Genomic DNA, 24,549 nt, shown 5'->3' with positions numbered 1-24,549 from the left:
GCAGTGTTGACCTTTCTTTTTCAAGACCTCTGCAATCTGCCCTGGCATGCTGTAAAAGTAACTTCTGAGCAACATCCTGACTGATGGCAGCCCATTCTTGCATTATCAATGCTTGGACTTAGTCAATTTGTGGGTTTTTGTTTGTCCACCCACCTCTTGAGGATGGACCACAAGTTCTCAATGAGATTAAGGTCTTGGAGTGTTTCCTGGCCATGGACACAAAATATTGATGTTTTGTTCCCGAGCCATTTAGTTATCACTTTTGCCTTATGGCAAGGTGCACCATCATGCTGGAAAAGGGCATAGTTCATCACCAAACTGTTCCTGGATGGTTGGGAGAAGTTGCCCTCGGAGGATGTGTTGGTACCATTCTTTATTCATGGCTGTGTTCTTAGGCAAAATTGTTAGTGAGCCCACTCCCTTGGCTGAGAAGCAGCCCCTCACGTGAATGTTCTCAGGATGCTTTACTGTTGGCATGACACAGGACTGATGGTACTGCTCACCTTGTCTTCTCCGGACAAGATTTTTTCCGGATGCCACAAACAATCGTTAAGGGGATTCAGAGAAAATGACAGTCACAGTCCTCAGCAGTCCTATCTCTGTACCTTTTGCAGAATATCAGTCTGTCCCTGATGATTTTCCTGGAGAAGTGGCTTCTTTGCTTCCCTTCTTGACACCAGGCCATCCTCCAAAAGTCCTCGCCTCACTGTGCATGCAGATGCTCAGGAATGGCAGCAGGCAGGTGTGAGTGCAAGCTCTGTAATGGTGTTGCCCCGATCCCGCAGCTGAATCAACTTTAGGAGACGGTCCTGGCGCTTGCTGGACTTTCTTGGGCGCCCTGAAGCCTTCTTCACAACAATTGAACCGCTCTCCTCTTCTTGATGATCCGATAAATGGTTGATTTAGGTGCAATCTTACTGGCAGCAATATCCTTGCCTGTGAAGCCCTTTTTGTGCAAAGCAATGATGACGGCACGTGTTTCCTTGCAGGTAACCATGGGTGACAGAGGAAGAACAATGATTCCAAGCACTACCCTCCTTTTGAAGCTTCCAGTCTGTTATTTAAACACAATCAGCATGACAGAGTGATCTCCAGCCTTGTCCTCGTCAACACTCACGCCTGAGTTAACGAGAAAAATCACTGACATGATGTCAGCTGGTCCTTTTGTGGCAGGGCTGAAATGCAGTGTAAATGTTTTTTGGGGGATTCAGTTCATTTGCATGGCAAAGAGGGACTTTGCAATTAATTGCATTTCATCTGATCACTCTTCCTAACATTCTGGAGTATATGCAAATTGCCATCATACAAACTGAGGCAGCATACTTTGTGAAAATGAATGTGTCATTCTCAACTTTTGGCCACGACTGTATAGATTACCTCGACCAACCGGTACCCCTGCACATTAACTCTGTACCGGTACTCCCTGTATACAGCATCGCTAATGTTATTTTACTGCTGCGCTTTATTTGTTAATATATTTCTTATTTTTAAAACTGCATTGTTGGTTAAGGGCTTGTGAGTAAGCATTTCACTGTAAGGTCTACACCCATTGTATTCAGTACATGTGACAAATAAAAATGTTTTTGATATCAATAGAGAAGTATATCTTCTGGGCAATTTAAATATTGACTGGCTTCAAATCAAATTTTATTTGTCACATACACATGGTGTAGCGAAATGCTTGTGCTTCTAGTTCCGACAATGCAGTAATAACCAACAAGTAATCTAGCTAACAATTCCAAAACTACTACCTTATAGACACAAGTGTAAGGGGATAAAAAATATGTACATAAAGATATATGAATGAGTGATGGTACAGAGCGGCATAGGCAAGATACAGTAGATGGTATTGAGTGCAGTATATACATATGAGAAGAGTATGTAAACAAAGTGGCATAGTTAAAGTGGCTAGTGATACATGTATTACATAAAGATGCAGTAGATGATATAGAGTACAGTATATACATATGAGATGAATAATGTAGGGTATGTAACATTATATTAGGTAGCATTGTTTAAAGTGGCTAGTGATATATTTTACATAATTTCCCATCAATTCCCATTATTAAAGTGGCTGGAGTTGAGTCAGTGTGTTGGCAGCAGCCACTCAATGTTAGTGGTGGCTGTTTAACAGTCTGATGGCCTTGAGATAGAAGCTGTTTTTCAGTCTCTCGGTCCCAGCTTTGATGCACCTGTACTGACCTCGCCTTCTGGATGATAGCGGGGTGAACAGGCAGTGGCTCGGGTGGTTGTTGTCCTTGATGATCTTTATGGCCTTCCTGTGACATCAGGTGGTGTAGGTGTCCTGGAGGGCAGGTAGTTTGCCCCCGGTGATGCGCTGTGCAGACCTTACTACCCTCTGGAGAGCCTTACGGTTGTGGGCGGAGCAGTTGCCGTACCAGGCGGTGATACAGCCCGACAGGATGCTCTCGATTGTGCATCTGTAGAAGTTTGTGAGTGCTTTAGGGGACAAGCCGAATTTCTTCAGCCTCCTGAGGTTGAAGAGGCGCTGCTGCGCCTTCTTCACGATGCCGTCTGTGTGGGTGGACCAATTCAGTTTGTCTGTGATGTGTACGCCGAGGAACTTAAAACTTACTACCCTCTCCACTACTGTTCCATCGATGTGGATAGGGGGGTGTTCCCTCTGCTGTTTCCTGAAGTCCACAATCATCTTAGTTTTGTTGACGTTGAGTGTGAGGTTATTTTCCTGACACAACACTCCGAGGGCCCTCACCTCCTCCCTGTAGGCCGTCTCGTCGTTGTTGGTAATCAAGCCTACCACTGTTGTGTCATCCGCAAACTTGATGATTGAGTTGGAGGCGTGCGTGGCCACGCAGTCGTGGTTGAACAGGGAGTACAGGAGAGGGCTCAGAACGCACCCTTGTGGGGCCCCAGTGTTGAGGATCAGCGGGGTGGAAATGTTGTTGCCTACCCTCACCACCTGGGGGCGGCCCGTCAGGAAGTCCAGTACCCAGTTGCACAGGGCGGGGTCGAGACCCAGGGTCTCGAGCTTGATGACGAGCTTGGAGGGCACTATGGTGTTAAATGCCGAGCTGTAGTCGATGAACAGCATTCTCACATAGGTATTCCTCTTGTCCAGATGGGTTAGGGCAGTGTGCAGTGTGGTTGAGATTGCATCGTCTGTGGACCTATTTGGGCGGTCAGCAAATTGGAGTGGGTCTAGGGTGTCAGGTAGGGTGGAGGTGATATGGTCCTTGACTAGTCTCTCAAAGCACTTCATGATGACGGAAGTGAGTGCTACGGGGCGGTAGTCGTTTAGCTCAGTTACCTTAGCTTTCTTGGGAACAGGAACAATGGTGGCATGTGGGAACAACAGACTGGGATAGGGATTGATTGAATATGTCCGTAAACACACCAGCCAGCTGGTCTGCGCATGCTCTGAGGGCGCGGCTGGGGATGCCGTCTGGGCCTGCAGCCTTGCGAGGGTTGACACGTTTAAATGTTTTCCCCACGTCGGCTGCAGTGAAGGAGAGTCCGCATGTTTTGGTTGCGGGTGGTGTCAGTGGGACTGTATTGTCCTCAAAGCGGGCAAAAAAGTTATTTAGTCTGTCTGGGAGCAAGACTTCCTGGTCCATGACGGGGCTGGTTTTCTTTTTGTAATCCATGATTGACTGTAGACCCTGCCACATACCTCTTGTAGAATCTCAATTCAATGGCTCAGACACTTTGTCTCTATACTGACCCTTAGCTTTCATCAAGCTGCCCACTCAAGAAAAAGCTTCAAACTGTAACCAGTGCCTGAAACCTGGTTCAGGTTACCAGTAAACCTACGAGGGTAGTTACAAACAGCACAGGAATGAAAACATGTATTAATTACATCTTTACTAATGCGCTTTTAAGCAGTATCCAAATCCATCAGATATAGTGATCAATGCTGAGCCTAATATAGTTTATAAGAAGTCATACAATACGTTTTGTAGTGATAATGTTGGTCTGTGGTGTGTAATGAGGTTCAACCAGATGCTGTACTTGACACATTTATGAAATTGCTTATTCCAGTAACTAATAAGCATGCACCCATTGAGAAAATTACTGTTAAAACTTAAATCCCAGAGGATTGATGAGGAATTGAAAAATGGTATGGCTGAGAGGGATGAGGCAAAAAGAATGGCAAATAAATCTGGGTGCACAACCGAGTGGCAAACGTACTGCAAATTGAGAAATCATGTGACTAAACTGAATAAATATAAGTTTCTATACTACGAAACACAGAAATTATATAAAGAATGATAGTAAAAGCTCTTCTGCATGTGTAACGGCTCATCGAAAAAGGACACAGTGCCGTTCTTTCACAGATTATTCTGCAGACATACACACAACACAATGTGTAAACTTCAGAGCAACTGCAAAATCCGTCATGAAATCTCCTTCAAAGTTTAACAACTCTTGCTTTTTATAATCGTTGTAGATATCAAATCATTACATCTGTAACAACATGACTACAGAGGAGCGCTCAACTTATGACTCCATCTGCCATAACACAGCACTACAGCACATGGGCTTCATGTGTACAGTAACATTGTTCCATAACAGTTTGGGAGCACGTACCTGCAGACATACACAACACAAACACATCCAATCACACAACATATAAAAAGGTTCATTTACAAGAAAACCAACATTTGAAGTATCCCAAAAGGATGAAGTGGAAGGAAAGTTGGCCAAACTCTCAAACCAACTACTGGCTGTAGGAGGCCTTTCTACACATCTACACTGTGTAGTACTAGACATCACCAATAAAGTACAATGCTCATGTAAAATAATGGAAACTGAAATCTTCACTAAACGATTGTGTGAGTCACAACTATAGTTTTGCTTAATCTCTGAAGGCTTGGATCAGTAACTTCCAAATATTTGCTTGAATATTAAGATCAGGGTCACTTAGTGTAGATAAATATGTTGACAGGTTTGACGATTTGCCTAACTGCACTAGGATTGTCGTTGTGAGTGTAAGTCACTAGTGACAGTAAACTGAGTCACTAGGCTGTTCAGACTGTCCAATGGCAGCAGAAAAGCGTGTCTGATCACTGGATCTCTTCTTTATCGGAGTCTTGAGACCAGTGGTTCTGAGGTCACACCTGAAGAAGATTCCTCATCTCTACTAACTGGTAACTGTATTATCCAATCTCGAGTTCTTCCTTCAGAGTCCACAAGTTCCTGACCAGGTAAAGAGTTCTCGCTCGTTCAGAAATGGAATTCATTCTCTCTTCTGCATAGGTCTGCTCCGCTTTCCTCTTTGTGATCTGATTCTCCCTGTGTGACACCTTGTTCAGATACGTCCCGCTCCATTCCAGATAGTGAATCTTGACTCTCTTCTTGAGGAAAGGAACTCCCTTGTCTTGTTTGATACTGAATCAATCATCACATTTTGAGCACCGGAACTTGGAGTCAGGCCAACGGACATGGATGAAGAGAGGCCAGAGACTGCACTGTCATCATCTACTGGGAAGAAGTTGACCAACATGATCAGGTTAAGATGAACTACTTTTTCCCTTTCCAGTGGCTGCATTACATATTCTGTATGTGTGAGTGACTGGATTCTTGTCCGACCACAGTATAAATTGTTGATTCCCAGCGATCCGCCACTTTCCTGTGTCTTTGTTTGCCAATAGTACTCCATCACCGACTTATTTGGCAGGCCCCTTGACCTTTCTGTTGTAGATCTCAGTTTGTCCATTTTGTGCTTTTGCAGCATGTTCCTGCGCTATCACCATAGCATCCTTCAGATCATTAGAGATCGACATCACATACTTGTTGTAACTGGTAACAGCTGGATCGTTCAGAGTGTTTCTGAAAAGCACATCTACTGGCAGACAAGGCATCCTTCCATACATCAGGTAGAAGGGGGCGCACCCTGTTGTCTCATGGGTGGTGCAATTGTACATGAACGTCAATGTCTGCAGGTGTCTCGGACAGTCTTGCTAAGTGTTCGGTGCTAGAGCTCGGATCATGTTGCCAAGTGTCCGATTGAAACGTTCCACGCTGCCATTCCCCATCGGGTGATACGGTGTCGTGTGTGACTTCCTCACACTAGAAACTCTGAGTAACTCACTGATCAACGGACTCTCGAAACTTGCCCCGTGGTCACTATGAATTCTCTCAAGAAATCCATACACAGAAGTATCGGTCCCACAGGATTCTTGCCACCTGCTTAGCGGATTGGGCTCTGTAGGGAAACGATTGAGCTATTCTTGTAAATTGATCTGTTATCACTAGTACATCAATGGACTTCTTGCTTGAATCTTCAGCAGAACAGAAATAGATACAAACCAGTCGTAGCGGCCTAGTCAAGGTGTTACTTTCCAGTGGAGCCCTGCCATCAGGCTCAATGGTCTTGCTGACAATGCAACGGTGGAAACCAAGGACATAATCCCTAACATCTCTGTCAAGGTGCAGCCAGAAGAATCTGTCTAGCTAAGTCTTCTGAACTGACCCTGATGACACCGTGATCATGAACACCTTTCAGGACTTCTGCTTTGAGAGACTCAGGAACAACGTACTGGAACCGCTTTGTCTTCGATAGCTGATCTTGTGAGACTCTGTACAGTATGGCATTACCTGACAACAAGCGTATCCCAGCTCTTCAAGTATCTGATGACTAACAGGATCTCTTGCTCTTTCTCTCCTAGAAGGCCTGCGTTGTCTCCACATTGAATAGCACATGAGAAAGGGTCCGGTCGTTGAGTTGCTCATCAAGAAGCTCCTTCTCAGAGTAGTCAGGTAAGGTGTCTTGACCAGGAGGTATCAGTTGAGGTAAATGATGAACCATTTCAACAGCACATGTTCTAGCTCCTGTTTCCCAGTTGTCATGTGACTGGAGTATGGCTTGACACCTCATCCTCTGCCAAGGACTGAGAACATGTAGACAGAAGTGGAAGTTCTGTGAGCTTACGCAGTTGAGGTTGCCTTTGAGACCACTGCATCACCTGAGAGCATCATGGACTGAAGTGTTTGACACTGCTTGAACAACGCTAAGGAGGTTTTCATAGGGCTCATGAAGCAACCTGTGGCCGACACCTTTGACAAAGGGCACTCAACTCAGAGCATCAGCAACCATATTGAGGACCTGGCATGTACTTGATATCAAAATCTTTACTGGCGAACTTGGCCACCCAGCACTGCTCACAACAGTACAGTCTCAGCTTGGTCATTAATGTGAGTAAGCGGATTGTGGATAGTCCAAACAGTAAAGACATGAGCTTTCAACCAGTGACTGAAATTGTTGCAGATCGACCACTTTGCCAGGAACTCTAACCGATGAGCTGGGTAGTTATTCTGAGACTGAGACAAGGACTTGCTAGCAAATATAATGGGTCTGGCACAAGTTTCTCCATCTTGCAACAGGACAGCACCTATGCCATCCAGGGACGCAACTGTCGACAACATGAACGAACGGGAGAAGTCGGTGTGCCAACACCACCGTGTTTACTAGAGATGTCTTAAACATTTTCGAAGGCCTGCTCATGTTTGGGTGTCCAGTCTGACTTTCGACGCTGTGAGGAGGGCTTTACTTTGACGACCCTTGGGTTCTCTTTGATCCAGTCGACAATGAGAAGAGAAGTCTGGCTATTGCGGCGAAACCTGGCAAAGTGTTGGTTGTAGTTGTTTACCATGACAAGGAACCACATCCATTTCTGTGAAGGAGTCACACCATCAAACTCCATCAGATCAGCACTGCTCATCTTAGAGATGCTGTTGACTTTACTAGGGTCCCCATTTTCATAAATTATGTGACCAAGGAACTTGACAGACTTCCTGAGGAAGAAGCACTTCTTTGGGGCCAACTTCATGTTGACTACGAAGCCTGCTAAAGACCATCTAAGTGTTCCAAGGCCGACTTCTCATCTGGGCCAAAAACCAAACAGATCATCCAAGTAACACAGCAAACTCATGAAGTTCTGATCTCTGAAGATACTTGTCATCATGCGCATGAAGCTTCCAGGGATGTTAGAGACCCTGAGGTAGACAGTTGTATTCAGAAGAGCCCCATAGCTGTTGTGAAGGCGGAATACTTCCTGTCATCTTCGTGCAGTGGCATGTTACAGAACCCAGAGGTGAAATCCATTGTGCTGAATAGAGTGTTGCCGCCAAGCGCAGCCAAGCAGTCTGCCTGGTGCAGGAGAGGATGTGCCTCCTTTAGGGTCATCTTGTTCAACCAGTAGAAGTCTGTACAGATACAAAATTGTCTCCATTTTTCTTCCAGATTTGCACCAGGGGAGCTGCATACTGTTACACCCCCCCTCACTCTCCCTGCCTCCTTCTCTGTGTTTGTGCTTTTATTTGCAGATTGGGGACACGTGGAGCTGATTGGGTTGTTAAGGTGACAAGTTGCACCTGGGTTTGGGATAACTAGAGATAAAAGTTCCTGGTGCCCAGTCCTGGCTCTCCCTCTCTCCACAAGCACCATTTTGTTTTGCGATCTGGTTGATTATGTTTTTTGATAGGTGCACCCTTCAACACATTTTACCTTCATCCATACATCTCCATTACACCCCTCACAGGTTAGTTTTCCTTTGTAGTTTTATACTTGGTTAGTTATTTAATAAATATTTTGTTACTCCTTAACTGCCAACATGTGGACTCCATCTAAGACCATCTAAGACCATCTAAGACCATCTAAGACCCAGGTTGTGACAATACTCACGTGTCGATTTCCGGATGAGATCTTTTTCCTCTCTCGCTCAAGACCTGGCGCAACTTCTAGTATTGACGTGGAGGCACTCTTCGGAACGGAAGCCGGAACAGGGTTATCAGTCATGCGGATTCTGTGAACAAATCCTTTAGCTTCTCCACAATCAAGATGGTGACATGAGAAGATATCCTCATAGCGAACTACTAGGTCAGCCATCTGACTTGCACTTCAGACATCACAGGAGCGAGATCCAAATCACTCAACTCGAGCAGTCTCAGTTTCTTTTCCGTGGAACATGTGTCTCATGTGGCCCGTCACATTGGCCTCAGACGTGGCTTGAGGACAGCCGACCAGGTGGACTGCATTTTGTTCTGGTTCGCCATCTTGCATTTCCTCCCTTGCTACACATGGGAAGACATCTGCAAGCTTCACATTGCGCTTCAGTCACACAGGACGGCCAGACATGTTGACCAGCTTCAGTGGGACCCATCAGTCTCCCCACAGAGGCGTAACAAGCCTTGACACCATGATCCCCTGTGGTGCTGAGCGAGACGTAGTAGGTTCTGTCATCACCAGACTGCCAGGAGACAACAGTGGTTTTCGTGATAATCACGACCAGGATCATGGCAAATGGCTGAGCTTTGATTCACGGAGGATGTGCTTCATCATGTTGACCTTCTACTACCAAGATTGGAACAACCATCTTACATCCATACATTTCCATGTTTAAAAAAACCTGGGGCATGCATGTCTCGTATGACCAGGAGTAAAACAGAGGAAGCACAGACACTCTCCCATGCAATGAGACTTGAGTGACTAGTATCATAACAGACCCTGTAGGCCTGTTCTCTGGTACGATGTTGAGACCTTGGGTTGTGTGCAAGGGAGATGAAGCACGGCTTTGTCACTGCACTTTCTCTAGCATTAGTACTAACATACCCATCATACGACCCATAATCTTCTCACCCGACTGCTGCTGTGCGTGTTGAACCAGGGCAGGAACGGCAGTGTGCAGAACTTGATACTGTTGACTGAGTTGGAACAGTGTGACACAGATGACGTTGAGCCGGAACAGGAGCAAAGGAGGAGTGTGAGGCATAACATTTTATCATTAGCTCTGTTGTGTGACATTGGGACATGCAGAGCAGTGGCATGACTCTTCAGCTGTGAAACGCTCCTTTGTTTCATTAAGGCTATCTGCTCCCTCTGGTACTCATTGATCCTCACCTGAACATCTCTGGAATTCCACTCAAGTGCTTTGCAGTTGAACCTGCAGGAGAGCTCCGGATCAGGGCAATGTTCCACAAAAATGCAGGCTACTTGTTGACTTATGTTTTCCATCCTCCCACCCTGTCTGTGTAAACCCTGTGTAAACTAAATCTGCTACTTTGTTGAGCCTGATCCAGTAGTCTACCGGGTCCTCCCTCAGTTTTGGCTTGGTAGAGTAGAAATCTTCAAGCGGTAGACATGATGACGTGTCACTAAAATAGGAGGATATGATAGATTAGATCTGGGTTCTGTTTAACATCCAACGACTTGTCACAAGCCTTTTTTTTGCCTTTTCAAATAGCCTGTCATATCAACCCACTCTTGAACTGTGTACTTGTCAGAGCTTATCACCTCTGAACACTCTGGGTTCTCTCTTGGACTTGACCTGGATGGTCACATGTGGAACTTCATGTCTTACTGAATCAGTTGCTGACGTTTCTCGTCATGCTGTACTGTGGAGCTCACCACTCGCATCTATGGCTCCTGCTGACAACAATCTGGCTAGTCCCCTATCTCCACTACTAACTGGCTTACACAATAAGGTGTAGTATGGCATCTGTATCGATACTGGGCGTGGACGTGTATGAACCTCCCCTCAAAAACGGACCCATAGGAGAACAACCTGGGCTCTGACCTTGTCCCGCTCGGCTATCACTCAGCTAATGACTGATGTCCCCACTCCCTGACCATGAAACCCACTGGGCTTCGCATTGCTACCTGTATGCTCGCCAAACCAAAACACCCCTCCCCTTTGCAATAGTAATATAAAATCGTCAACTATTTCACTATCAGTTGTAAATGTGAGCCATGACACCACCTTTAGATTAAACAAATGTAGAATAAAAAAAAGATGAACAGAAAAAAAAGAAACTCAACACTGAAAGTACAAAAACAGCAGTCCAAAAGGCCCCGAAACCAAACATCTGACCAGAAGAGCACACTTGATCTTCACTTCCCCCGGTGATCTGCTTCAGGCTGATCTTGAGATTCCAACGGGTCACGACACCAGTGTAACGGCTCATCGACAAAGGACACAGTTCTGTCTCTTTCACAATTAATTATGCAGACATACACACAACACAATGTGTAAACTTCAGAGCAACTGCATATGCCTCATGAAATCCAAGTGACATGAAATAAAAATGTACACTTCTAGGTGACACCTCATTAGCAAGGAAAGTACAGGACGGACACTAGCTAGCCTTTAGTGTACAGCAACGTGCTAACTTTGCAAATGTCAATAAAATTGTAAATACAGGACAACGCTAACATGTCAACATCGATAGTGATAAAACAATACAATTTTCAACCTAACATACATAAGATGGAAACTGTGTGATCACGTGCACATATATGCAGTTGCACAAATAACACAGCAGTTGGCTCCAAATCTATATACAACCTGGCTGCTTAATTATGACAAAACTCATACAACTAAGAACGTCTATTTCAACCCTGTTACACATGCTCGTCGTCACCAGGGTCTTGACCTGACTGGAGCTCTGCGTCATAACCGACTTCAATGCTCAACGTCGATGGCCACTGACATGCTGGAGAAGTGTGCTCTTCACGGATGAATCCCAGTTTCAACTGTACCTGGCAGATGGCAGACTGCATGTATGGCGTTGTGTGAGCGAGCACCCCATGGTGGTGGGGTTATGGTATGAGCAGGCATAAGCTACGGACAACAATTGCATTTTATCCTAGGCATTTTTGATGCACAGAGATAGTGTGATGAGATCCTGAGGCCCATTGTAGTGCCATTCATCAGCTGCCATCGCCTCATGTTTCAGCATGATAATGCACAGTCCCATGTTGCAAGGATCTGTACACAGTTCCTGGAAGATTAAAATGTCCCAGTTCTTCCATTGCATACATACATACATACTCAGACATGTCACCCATTGAGCATGTTTGGGATGCTCGGGATCTACGTGTACAGTCGTGGCCAAACGTCGAGAATGACACAAATATTAATTTTTAAAGTCTGCTGCATCTGTATGATGGCAATTTGCATATACTCCAGAATGTTATGAAGAGTGATCAGATGAATTGCAAAGTCCCTCTTTGCCATGCAAATGAACTGAATCCCCCAAAAACATTTCCACTGCATTTCAGCCCTACCACAAAAGGACCAGCTGACATCATGTCAGTGATTCTCTCGTTAACACAGGTGTGAGTGTTGACGACGACAAGGCTGGAGATCACTCTGTCATGCTGATTGTGTTTAAATAACAGACTGGAAGCTTCAAAAGGAGGGTGGTGCTTGGAATCATTGTTCTTCCTGTATCAGCCAAGGTTACCTGCAAGGAAATATGTGCCGTCATAATTCATTGCTTTGCACAAAAAGGGCTTCACAAGCAAGGATATTGCTGCCAGTAAGACTGCACCGAAATCAACCATTTATCAGATCATCAAGAACTTCAAGGAGAGCAGTTCAATTGTTGTGAAGAAGGCATCATGGCGCCCAAGAAAGTCCAGCAAGCACCAGGACAGTCTCCTAAATTTGATTATGCTGAGGGATCGGGTCACCACCAGTACAGAGTTTGCTCAGGAATGGCAGCAGGCAGGTGTGAGTGCATATGCACGCACAGTGAGGCGAAGACTTTAGGAGGGTGGCCTGTTGTCAAGAAGGGCAGCAAAGAAGTCACTTCTCTCCAGGAAAAAACATCAGGGTCAGACTGATATTCTGAAAAAGGTACAGGGATTGGACTGCTGAGGACTGGGGTAAAGTCATGTTCTCTGATGAATCCCCTTTCCGATTGTTTGGGGCAGCCGGAAAAGAAGCTTGTTCGGAGAAGACAAGGTGCTAACAGCAGTCCTGTGTCAAGCCAACAGTAAAGCATCCTGAGAACATTCATGTGTGGGGTTGCTTCTCAGCCAAGGGAGTGGGCTCACTCATAATTTTGCCTAAGAACACAGCCATGAATAAAGAATGGTACCAACACATCCTCCGAGAGCAACTTCTCCCAACCATCCAGGAACCGTATGCCTTTTCCAGCATGATGGAGCACCTTGCCATAAGGCAAAAGTGATAACTAAATGGCTCGGGGAACAAAACATGGATATTTTGTGTCCATGGCCAGGAAACTCCCCAGACCTTAATCCCATTGAGAATTTATTTGTGGTCAATCATCAAGAGGCAGGTGGACAAACAAAAACCCACAAATTGACTAAGTCCAAGCATTGATTATGCAAGAATGGGCTGCCATCAGTCAGGATGTGGCACAGAAGTTAATTGACAGCAACGACTGTGTGTTCCAGTTCCCACCAATATAGAGAAACTTCGCACAGCCATTAAAGTGGGACAACATGACACAAATCAACAGCCTGATCAACTCTATACCAAGGAGATGTCACCCTGCATATGGTGGTCACACTAGATACTGACTTACTTTCAGAAACAACGCCCCTACCTGTAATTAAGGAGGCATCTGTCAAACAGATGCATATCTGCATTCCCATTCATGTGAAATCCAAAAATTAGGGCCTAATGAATAGATTTCAATTGACTGATGAACTAACTCAGTAAAATATTAGAAATTGTTGCGTTTATATATATTTTTTCAGTGTATAATCAGGATGTTTGAATTATGAAGAAAGGGAAAGCTGCACACACAGAGCTCAGATGCAATAAATGTTTTCCAATGTTGTTTAGACCAAGTTGTCTTCATCAGGGTATAATGACAAAAACTGCAGGTCACCACTTTATATAGGGTTTCAAAGGACACACAGGTTTCTGTTATCATGGCCGGCTGTGGCATGATTTCATTGGTCCATTTACAAATAGTACATATAAAAAGCATGAATGGATAACATACGATCATGGATACAATTAGGCTACAAACACAATATTATTTCTAATTGATAGCAAAAACACAATAACCCCAGGAATGATTTCATATCAAAGTTCTGACTGAAGGGAGCGAGGGTCTTTAAATTAAAAGATCCAGGCGGCTTCACCTCTCCTAGGTTGGTTGACGTGTTTGATGCCAATATAGCGAAGGGACAAAACAGGGTAGTTCGCTTCCAAAATGTGGTCAGCGACTGGGTACGTTGAGTTTTCACCTAATGGTCCTACGATGCGCAAATATTCGTACTTTTAGTTTGTGCTTCATTTTGTCCACTTTTTTTTTTTTTTTTTTTACCAAGGACAAGTTACAAGATAAATAACTGCCTTAGTGGAGGGTGTGATAACACCTTTGAATGGTATCTGTTTCCCCTGTTTGAAGAATCTACATTTGTAAGTGCCATTGCATTGAACACTTGTAGTTTCCATCCAGTAGAGGGGCAAGGAGAAGTTGTGCAGGTGTATTTTGGGGTGGTAAATCGAAGTTTACCAATTGATCTATGAGATTTCTGCCCTACAAGAATACGACCAAGGGAGGGTCTGAAAACACATTAAATAGAGACTATCATGAGATCTTATAATGTGCCAACATTTGAACGATTCCCTATATTTGTTCAGAGCACTTTGAATAGTGCGTAGTGAGAAAGCAAAGATGGTTATTTTTTTCAAAACTGTCTTTGAAAGGAGATCAGTCTCGATTTGTTTAGGATTTTCTCAATGGCAGTATTGATCTGACAATTTTTGTACCCCCTTTCATAGAATTTTCTTTGCATCTCAGCCATGTTTCTGCAGCTTTGTGATTCTTTTAATTCGACAGAATTGGCTGTAGGGCAAACCGTTTTTCAAGGGAAGAGGGTGACAGCTATCAGCCCTCAAACTGTTACATCAGTGGGTTTCTTGTAAAGATCGGTGTATAGAACATTATCCTCACAAATAATCAAAAGATCAAGGTAACTGATTTGACGTGTGTCAGATTGCATAGTGAATCTCAGGTGCTCATAACAAGAGTTAAGAAAAGTATGGAATGTCTAGAGCTGTTCTGCATGCCCCTCCATAGAACAAAAATATCAATGTACTGTTTACGAATAATAATGTTGGGCAAACAAAAAAATAAAAACAAAGAGGATTGACAAGACTGTTTCTTCATGTAACCCACATACAAATGAGCATAGTTAGGAGCCATAGGGGATCCCATAGCAGTACCCTTCATCTGGATAAAGAAATCATTTTGAAACATAAAGGTTGTGAGTACTATTTCAGCCAATGTTATAATGCATGCACTAGAGGGTAGTTCATCTGGGTCACATTGTAAGGCTGCTTTGATGTACAAAACCAGGCTATTTTTGATTTGTGGCAAGAACATTGTGGGTGGCAGTTGAATGCACCTTTCAGACACAAAAACACTAGCAACCAATCATGTTTGTGACAAAGAGAAAAACCTGTAATTGGCCATGTCGGAGGGTTCTATAAAGTGGTACAAATATTCAGCTAATGCTCATGGCCAGTGGCGATTGAAGAATGTAAATCTTGGTGTGGGAAAAAATATATATAAAAAACTAATTTGGGGGGGGCCATGCCATCCACTACAGTAAATAATACATTAATTGCACTATAAAACCGTGACAAACTGTGCCCACAAACTGTTAGGGCCTACATAAAACAGCAGAGTCGCAGCATCTTACCACTGCTTCACCTGGCTATCAGCGGAGCCTTGTTCGGCACCGAATGTTAATTCAGCCTCATTTACTGGCTTTAAAACAAAACATAGCTGACTTGCTTAAACAAATGTGTTTTTTACTGACAGTTTAGATGTACAAACTATGGCATAAGAGGACAACAAGCATATAAGAGGCAATCCGTAATTTTGATTAAGACATTAATGAGCGAGCTTGGACAGATGTAGTCAATATAACAATTTGTTCAGCATTTTTTAAATGTATAGCGACAGAATTCAGATCATGGGCCATTCTTACAGTGTTCTCCCTGTACACCAAGTCAGAACCGTAGGGTTAATAAAGGGGGCATGAGCAGAAAATGAAAGCTCTTACAATATTAGATCATTAAATTTTTCTAAAAACAGGTTATAGGCTACATGTGCACGAAAGTCAGAACAGTAAGCGAAATTATGAGGGGAAAAATAAAACAAATTATTAGGGTGAGGCACATGGGCTACTAACAGCTTACTACACAACATACACTTAGTATTACTTTCTTATCTACAGTATGCATATCTCCCTGGCAGATTACATAATTTATGCAGCAGCATACAAGACATTTTTGGACTTCGTCATCAGTCTGGCATTCTCTGGATTTATGGGGCTTTCAAGACAACTGGGAACTCAGAAAAAGGTTGAATTATGACATCAGTGATCTTCAGGTCATAGTTCTAGAAAAGAGGCCCGAGTTCCCGATTTAGAATTCCGAGTTGGATGAGCTTGGGTCTGCACAACGCATCACCGGGGGCAAACTACCTGCCCTCCAGGACACTTACACCACCCGATGTTACAGGAAGGCCATAAAGATCATCAAGGACAACCACCACCCGAGCCACTGTCTGTTCACCCCGCTATCATCCAGAAGGCGAGGTCAGTACAGGTGCATCAAAGCTGGGACCGAGAGACTGAAAAACAGCTTCTATCTCAAGGCCAGCAGACTGTTAAACAGCCACCACTAACATTGAGTGGCTGCTGCCAACACACTGACACTGACACTGACTCAACTCCAGCCACTTTAATAATGGGAATTGATGGGAAATGATGTAAATATATAAACAATGCTACCTTATATAATGTTACTTACCCTACATTATTCATCTCATATGCATACGTATATACTGTACTCTATATCATCGACTGCATCCTTATGTAATACATGTATCACTAGCCACTTTAACTATGCCACTTTGTTTACATACTCATCTCATATGTATATACTGTACTCGATTTCAGCTACTGTATCTTGCCTATGCTGCTCTGTACCATCACTCATTCATATATCCTTATGTACATATTCTTTATCCCCTTACACTGTGTATAAGACAGTAGTTTTGGAATTGTTAGTTAGATTACTTGTTGGTTATTACTGCATTGTCGGAACTAGAAGCACAAGCATTTCGCTACACTCGCATTAACATCTGCTAACCATGTGTATGTGACAAATAAAATTTGATTTGATTTGATTTGAAAAGAGACCCTTAAACCCAGAATTGGGACCACACACCTACTCCACAGCAGGCTAGTGATTGCTTTGCAATGCTTGCAGTTAGCCACTGATTCCTTCCAAACCACTCATTGTTGAATTAGTGATTTCCATGTTGACATGATCAGTCCAATCAAAGCTACTGTAGCTATAATGTGATTTGATGTCATTTTATCGGTGGCCAATGACCTTGAGCCTTCTTGGATGGACACTTCTAATGTAACTATGGCAGCACACAAGGGGTTTAAATTGTTGAGCTCTACCCTTAGATTTGGCAGTTACATAGTGTCACCATGAGTGACAGAACACTAAGCCAATCAAGGCGCAACTAGAGAACATTACCAATACACTCTGTATTTTCCGCTGGCTGCACCAATACAGAAAGCACTGAGCTAGGCTGAAAATCTGCATTTTGGAGCTGCCTTACTCAAGAAAGCAAGACACGAAAAAAAGAGACCATGTTAATATGGGGCTTTATTAACTCAAAGATTTTTTGCAAACTGATATGTGACACGTATTAATGCCAAAATAACATGCAACCAAAACAGTCGCCACTGCTCATTTGGCCTGGAAAGTGTTCAACCACATGAAATAAATGGCATGTTGGGTCCACAGAGTTCAATGTGCATATGGAACTCTTGAAATGCTTTGGTGTGACTCGATTTGCCCCAAAATATGATTCTAGGTCAATCCTGTTTCCAAATTAACTAACAAAATAATTAAACACACTAAAGGATGAACAGCTAAGGGAAGGGCATATTTATAAACCCACATAAATGAATAAATTACATAAAACACAGAACAGAGAAAATTCTTAAATCTGTGCTGTCACAAAATGCTCCCATTGGTGTTGATCCAATAAGTGGTTATGTAAGGTTTATGTCATTGTAATATGACACACTGGAGAAATAATGTAGATACACCCATTTCACAATCAGACTAGTCCTTCACTCCACATAGCCCCTGATAGAAGAAGCTTTCAGTGCTATTAGGCTCCAGAGGTTTAAGGTACTGCATCTCAGTGCTAGAGGCGTCACTACAGACCCTGGTTTGATCCCGGGCTGTATCACAACTGGCCGTGACCGGGAATCCCATAGAGCGGCGCACAATTGGCCCAGCATTGTCCGTGCTAGGGGAGGGTTTGGCCGGGGTAGGCAGTCATTGTAAAATAAGAATTTGTTCTTAACTGACTTCCAAAGTTAAATAAAAATATATTAAAAAAGCTAAATTCTAACGCAGGAGCACAGGTTGTCCATAAGACAATTGTGGGCAACCTTGAAGTGTCTTCCAGAGGGAGGAGCCCATTTAATGAGAGGCTGTTGGCCTCAAACAAGGTGATCACGCTCTACTAGCCTCTTAAGGATATCTCCATGCTGTAGCGAAGGTTATGTACAGAGTATCTGTCTGGTGGACTGTATGGCTACTAAAGGTTCCTGTACAGTGGGGCAAAAAAGTATTTAGTCAGACACCAGTTCTCCCATTTAAAAAGATGAGAGAGGCCTGTAATTTTCATCATAGGTACACTTCAAATATGACAGACAAAATGAGAAACAAATCCAGAAAATCACATTGTAGGATTTTTTAGGAATTTATTTGCAAATTATGGTGGAAAATAAGTATTTGGTCAATAGCAAAAGTTTTCCACCATAATTTGCAAATAAATTCATTAAAAAATCCTACAATGTGATTTTCTGGATTTGTTTCTCTCTCATTTTGTCTGTCATAGTTGAAGTGTACCTATGATGAAAATTACAGGCGTCTCTCATCTTTTTAAGTGGGAGAACTTGCACAATTGGTGGCTGACTAAATACTTTTTTGCCCCACTGTATCTCTGGTAGGAAGGAAGAGGAAACTTAAAGCAAACAGCTAGCTCTTGTTATGGTCATACCTCATTAGATAGATGTTGTGTAGTTTTCCAGAATGAAGCTGATATGCTCTCCTCTTGTTAGGTTAATTAATAAACCACTAACATTTACATCTACTACTCACATACTGTGCAACGGAACCCAGAGAGCTAATCACATTATAGATAATGAGAAACTCATTATGCAAGGATGATGGGTCTAAATAACATCCATAGTCATACACTGTAGATTTACTAAGATATTAAAAGCTATTCATGGAGAACATGAAACATCCACAGGAGAGCAAGCAACATAGCCCTGTCGGAGTGACTGCGAAAGTAGCCAAGCACTGATAGCTTGTCTATTGAAGTGGCTCTAATTGCACCTTCAGACACCCACCCACATGTTGGTTCATGGCTTCTCAAACATGTCTGCCTTATTAAGACAGCAGAGTTAGCAGGAGGAGAGCTTAGGGAAAGATCAAGACCCATCTTTACAGCCCTGTTAATCCAGGCTATATTTGGCCTATGGCTGCTAGTTATGACATTACGTAATTGGGTTTCTTTCATTAATTAATATTTACAAATATTAAGTACGAGTCAGTCTCTTTCTTCCCCAAGGGCATAAGTGTACCCCCATCATGCTAATATGGTGTGAAAACAGCAAAACCAGAGGGAGAACTAGGTCCTGTTTCACTTCAAATCCTGTTGTTGTTCAGGGTAAGAGTAACCCTCTAGGTCTGCACTGGGAACACAACTCTTAAAACAGAGATGCTGCACCCCCAATCCTGTTCCCTATCTTTTTCACAGTATACAAAAATCAGGGGAGACAGAGTGTACCTGTTGGGTATGGGTAGTAGCACTAAGGAACTACTATACCTGGCACACAAGGATACATTGAGACACCAATCACACAAATTTGTAGGGGCTGCTTACCTTTGAAGCTGGTTGCTATGCACTGAGATTTATTCATGAAGCTTTCACTTCTTATACCATTTACATAATGGAGTGGATCCAAAAGCCCTTGAGAAGAATTTGAGAGTCATAAGGAGAAAGGTTTGGCTACTCTTGGCATGCTGTCAAATGGTCTTTAGATGGCAGACTCATAATAATGCTCTCAGTCCTAAACCTGTAGTCTTCCATTGACTCTTTGTGTGCATGTTATGTGTGCTACCGTCTCATCTAATATACATCTGAGACAGGGCCTTTGCCTGGCAGCTGCCCTTACAGCCCATGTCTCATCTCAGTGATGTCATCCACATGTCCCAGAAGCAGGACATTATTCAGTGATATGACTCAAGTCAGGCTGTGTACTGAACAGTAGTAGGCTGTGGGCAGACACTGTTGTGGTTTTATCATCCAGACCATAGAACATTTTCATTAAGTGCAGCTCTGAGAGGGTTTGGGCAAACCTGCAGCTATGATGTTCCACTAGCTAAGTAACCAGGGGGAGGAGGAACTGGACAAATATCACTGTAAGCTATTTCATTAACTGTTGCCTTTAGAGGGGTGTTTAGCATTGGATTAGTAAAACACCAAGCACACCAAGTGCTCTGAATTAATTCAACTTAAATGAACTGAAATAGCAGTGATTTGTCATTACAGAGAGTAAGCGGTTTAATTCCAACCTGTATCAGATTGATCAGTCAGTGTGAAACACTCTGGTGAGGCAAGTTAAGTGCCGAGACTGCAACCAATATGTTAAGCAGAGGCAGCTAGCTCTGGCAACTCTGTCTCGCTCAACCCCTGAGGCACACACCCTCTTTCTGCCTTCGATCAAATGCAATTTGTGGAGGATCCCTATTTTTTTTTACAGACTCAAACAGAGGCCTAGGAGGACACATTCAACACACTGTCAAGTTCAAAAACAACTTGGGAAAGTATTGGCATTGATAGACTCCAAAGAGAGATTGGAGACCATGCATTAACAGCCTGACTGAAAGTGGAGACCAAAGTCAACTAAGACCCCTGCTGCTAAAATGATGCAACACTGTCCTCAATGCACCCCTGTAATACACCAGCGTCTATCTATCATGTGTATGTAAAGTTGTTGTTTTTTATATTATTTTTGTTTAACATGACTGTGGTCTCAATTGTACCAGAGTAGTTCATGTTTTTGACATCAATCATCCTGTCTCATGGACATTAATTTCAAATATTGTAGTACTTATCCTCTGTAATCATTTCATCATAAGATTGCCAGTCTCTCAAAGGATCATAAGAAATCTTGAGGTCCTAAAGTAGCCTATGACATGGATCCTCACAGTGACTGAGGCAGCTGCATTGATGTTCCATGAGTCTGTTGTCCCTGTCAACAGAACACTTAAGACATCTGGTGGAAACATGCATAATAAAGAAACCTCAGGATATGTGAAGCATTTCACTCAATACACGTCACACCATATGGCACCAGTGTGCTCTGACAGAGACTCAAAAAGAGTTTGATGGGAGGGGTGTCTGGGGGATAAAATGTAAATTACACACAGGCACGCACAAACGCACGCCTATGACATCACTTTTTTTAAATAATTTAGTTATTTTTCATGGGTCGTAAAACTTCTGGATTTTTAAACGAAAAAATGTATATAGCGTAAAGCAAAAAAAGTGGAAACATATTTTAAGCAAAAACATGAATACTTGCATTGCAAGCCAAAACAAACGATATAAATGATTTTTAAAAAGGGAGAGCAATCTGCTCTGCTTTTTTCGCAATTTTTCCTCATCCATGCTTGCATTTCTTAGGTTTGAGTCACATTTCTATGGTTACAATCTTTTTCCCCCTATGCTTTTATTTTTAAACCCTGTTCATGTGTGGGTGGGATTTTGAAGAGGCACGAACTAAATTGGTTACTGTTGGTCAATACATTTGGAGTGACAGTTCAACAACCACATCCACAGTCCGTGAACTCAAAATAACAACTGTAGGTTTGTTCGAATTAATGGACTTGCCTAGTTAAATAAAGGTTAAGAACAAATTCGTATTTACAATGACAGCCTACCGGGGAACAGTTCAGGGGCAGAACGACAGATTTTTACCTCGTGAGCTAGTACCCACCCATGCTGGCAGCTACAGCCTGGCGCTAGTTCCCCTTTCATCTGTGGCTAAAACTTGTAAAAGGAAGGGGTAATTAACGTGTAATATTGGTCACCGTGACATACCAATTATTAGCTAACGTTACTGCTCAGGGGAAGCACGACAAGCCAGTGTGAATGACCAGTGCACCGGTTTTGTAGAGGTGCTTCCCGATGGCTGTTGCTTCCCACTGGGCAGCAGTATGGTCACATGTCGCCGGCAGTAACTATGACCAATTTGATTAGGTTGGCAGCCTACATGAGAAATAAATTGTAACATCGGTAGTGACCATCGAGGATGCAGTATACTGTTCAATGGGGGAGTATTGGTGCAACTGGGAACAGCAACAAAAAATGAGGACAAATATTGACGCCAGTGATCTTCAGTTCGGGGGTCTAGAAAGTTGCCAGAGTTTCCGATTTGGATTACTGTTCAAAAATATTTTTCCCAGCCAGAGCTCGTTTTTTTTCTCCTTCGGAGTTCCCAGTTATTTTGAGTGCGACATATGCACTGCAAGACGGCAGTTTTTCACCGTGGCACAATGCAATTCGCTTACGGAGCACTACTGTCCCGCAGTACGGCAAGTGATGTAGCTAGGTAGAGGGTGGAAAGCGTTGATGCGTTCTGTGGGTGTGGTCGTTGAACTCATTCTAAATGAATTGACCAATAGTAACCTATTTAGTTCTCCTAAACCCCACCAGACGTAAACATTGGTTCAAAAATAAAAGCGTAGGGGACAAAATATTGTGACCGTGGAAATGTGATTCGAAGAGTAGACTTGCGAAAAATAAGCATGGGTGAGGAAAGTTTAACAAAACGGAGCAGATTGGATGGAAACCTGCAATCTTTGTATGTGAGTAAAGTACATATCGGATAAAAAACTATGACAGGCCTGATGCAAATTTTCCAGAGAAGGTGAGCTCTTTGAATCGGTAAAATTAATAATGGGAGAAATGTCAGTGGAAACGCTTTTATGCGCAAGTATCGATATAATAACCATCGCATCACGCTATGACAAGTGTGGTACTCCCACTACAGCTTGTCGGGAAAAATGCCGTTTATTAAACTACAGATTAAATAAAGTTATGATGAACTTCACAGGGTGGTGTAAATTATGAGCTTGATGATCCTTTCCAATAAATATTTTGGGTCTTATATTGACATGATAATCGAGGCTTGGCACACAAAAAAAAACTAATCATGTAGGACATACAGTGCAGTTGGCTAAAAGGTTCTGCCTGGTCAATCCGAAATCTGCAGTGACCGTACAGCATTTACTGTGATAAAGCCTCCGCAGAAGTCAAAGCATTCATACTTATTGCGTTGTGGAGCAGAGCTGTTGTCAAGTGTAAAAGTATAGCATCCGTCCCTCTCCTCGCCCCTACCTGGGCTCGAACCAGGGACCCTCGCGCACCCATCTAACTAGCTGGCCATTTCACATCGGTTACACTCACCCCCCTTTGACCTCATTTTCCGCAACAACCAGTGATCCGGGTCAACAGCAAACACAATTACATTCCATAATTTGGTGTTATGTTGGTGTTAGAAAACACTGTTTCATGCACTGCTCCAGAATCTTCCATAAGTGTTCGATTGGGTTGATCTGGTGACACACACACTTTAAACCCCCCTATGCTCCTTTGAGAACCAGTCACAGATCTCTTGTTCTAGCCATGGTAGCCAAAATAACGGGCAACTGGTTTATTTATTTTTTAACATAACCCTAAAACATGTTGGGATGTTAGTTGCTTAATTAACTCAGGAACCATACCTGTGTGGAAGCACATACCTTGTATCCCTAATTTACTCAGTGTTTATTTTATTTTGGCAGTTACCTGTACTTGATGCATCGGCTACGCATACAAGTTGAGAAGATGAAAAGTTCATATTGTGGTTTCTCACTTACCTGATGCGGTACAGATGATTGATACCGTCAATAGCAGGACATGGGTGCTATGTGTCTCCATATTCTTGGAGTTTGTCAATTTTGCGTGGTGACAGGTTGGTCTATGTCCAAACTAATTTTCAACCCTCTGTCACATTCAGTATCCAAATGTATCAGAGGTAAACAATTAGTGCTTACTACGAACTCAGTTGGATTTTTTCAAGCGGTTAAAAATCGCCCCGCCGTACTTTGACAACAGCTCTCCGGACCCCATGCCAATTTCGCCTGAAGAAATGCATTGTAACATCACTTCGCCCCAACACATGCACGCAAAATCATAATGAAATCATCTTGTAGCTTAACGTCCTCGGCAAGTCTTTCTACCATAAAACAAGAAATCGATACGTAAATATATTAATCTTCTATAAAATACAAACAGGACAGCTTCGTCTGAGAAGTTGCGCTCCCGCTCGAATCTCTGTATGTGTGCCCTGTTCCTGGAATAAGAGATGACCAGTTTACGAATGTCAACTGACGCACATGCTGAACTGAGTAAACATATCTCCGCTCCGAAACCTTCGCCAATATAAGGAGGTATTCTTAAAGAGACAGGAGCAACATCTGTGCAGGCTCTGATCTGCCTGATCCCCCTTCTGCGCTACGCATGGCTAGATGACAGTGAGATGATTCACAACCTAAAGGTCTGCATTTCAGCCATGTCAATCTTTACAGTAATTGCAGGTGTCAGTTTCCTTAGAACCCAACTCATATGGTCCTA

General features: G+C 43.1%; 1 protein-coding gene across 2 annotated transcripts in view; it reads right to left on the bottom strand.

Annotated features, from left to right (window-relative positions):
- Nucleotides 1–24,331, bottom strand: part of LOC112265557 (roundabout homolog 2) — a 79,997-nt gene extending 55,666 nt beyond the window's left edge. For both annotated transcript variants that reach the window (XM_024442963.2, XM_024442962.2), the window contains exon 1: nucleotides 23,793–24,331. In XM_024442963.2, coding sequence (XP_024298731.1) covers nucleotides 23,793–23,853 — 61 coding nt within the window. In that variant the 5' untranslated portion in view covers nucleotides 23,854–24,331. The remainder of the gene's footprint in view (nucleotides 1–23,792) is intronic.
- Nucleotides 24,332–24,549: the final 218 nt, after the last annotated feature.

The sequence above is a fragment of the Oncorhynchus tshawytscha genome, linkage group LG13, assembly GCF_018296145.1.
Source record: "Oncorhynchus tshawytscha isolate Ot180627B linkage group LG13, Otsh_v2.0, whole genome shotgun sequence".
NCBI lineage: Eukaryota > Metazoa > Chordata > Actinopteri > Salmoniformes > Salmonidae > Oncorhynchus > Oncorhynchus tshawytscha.
The sequence above is the reverse complement of the archived record's forward strand: the minus strand, read 5'-3'. Positions and strand labels throughout refer to the sequence as shown.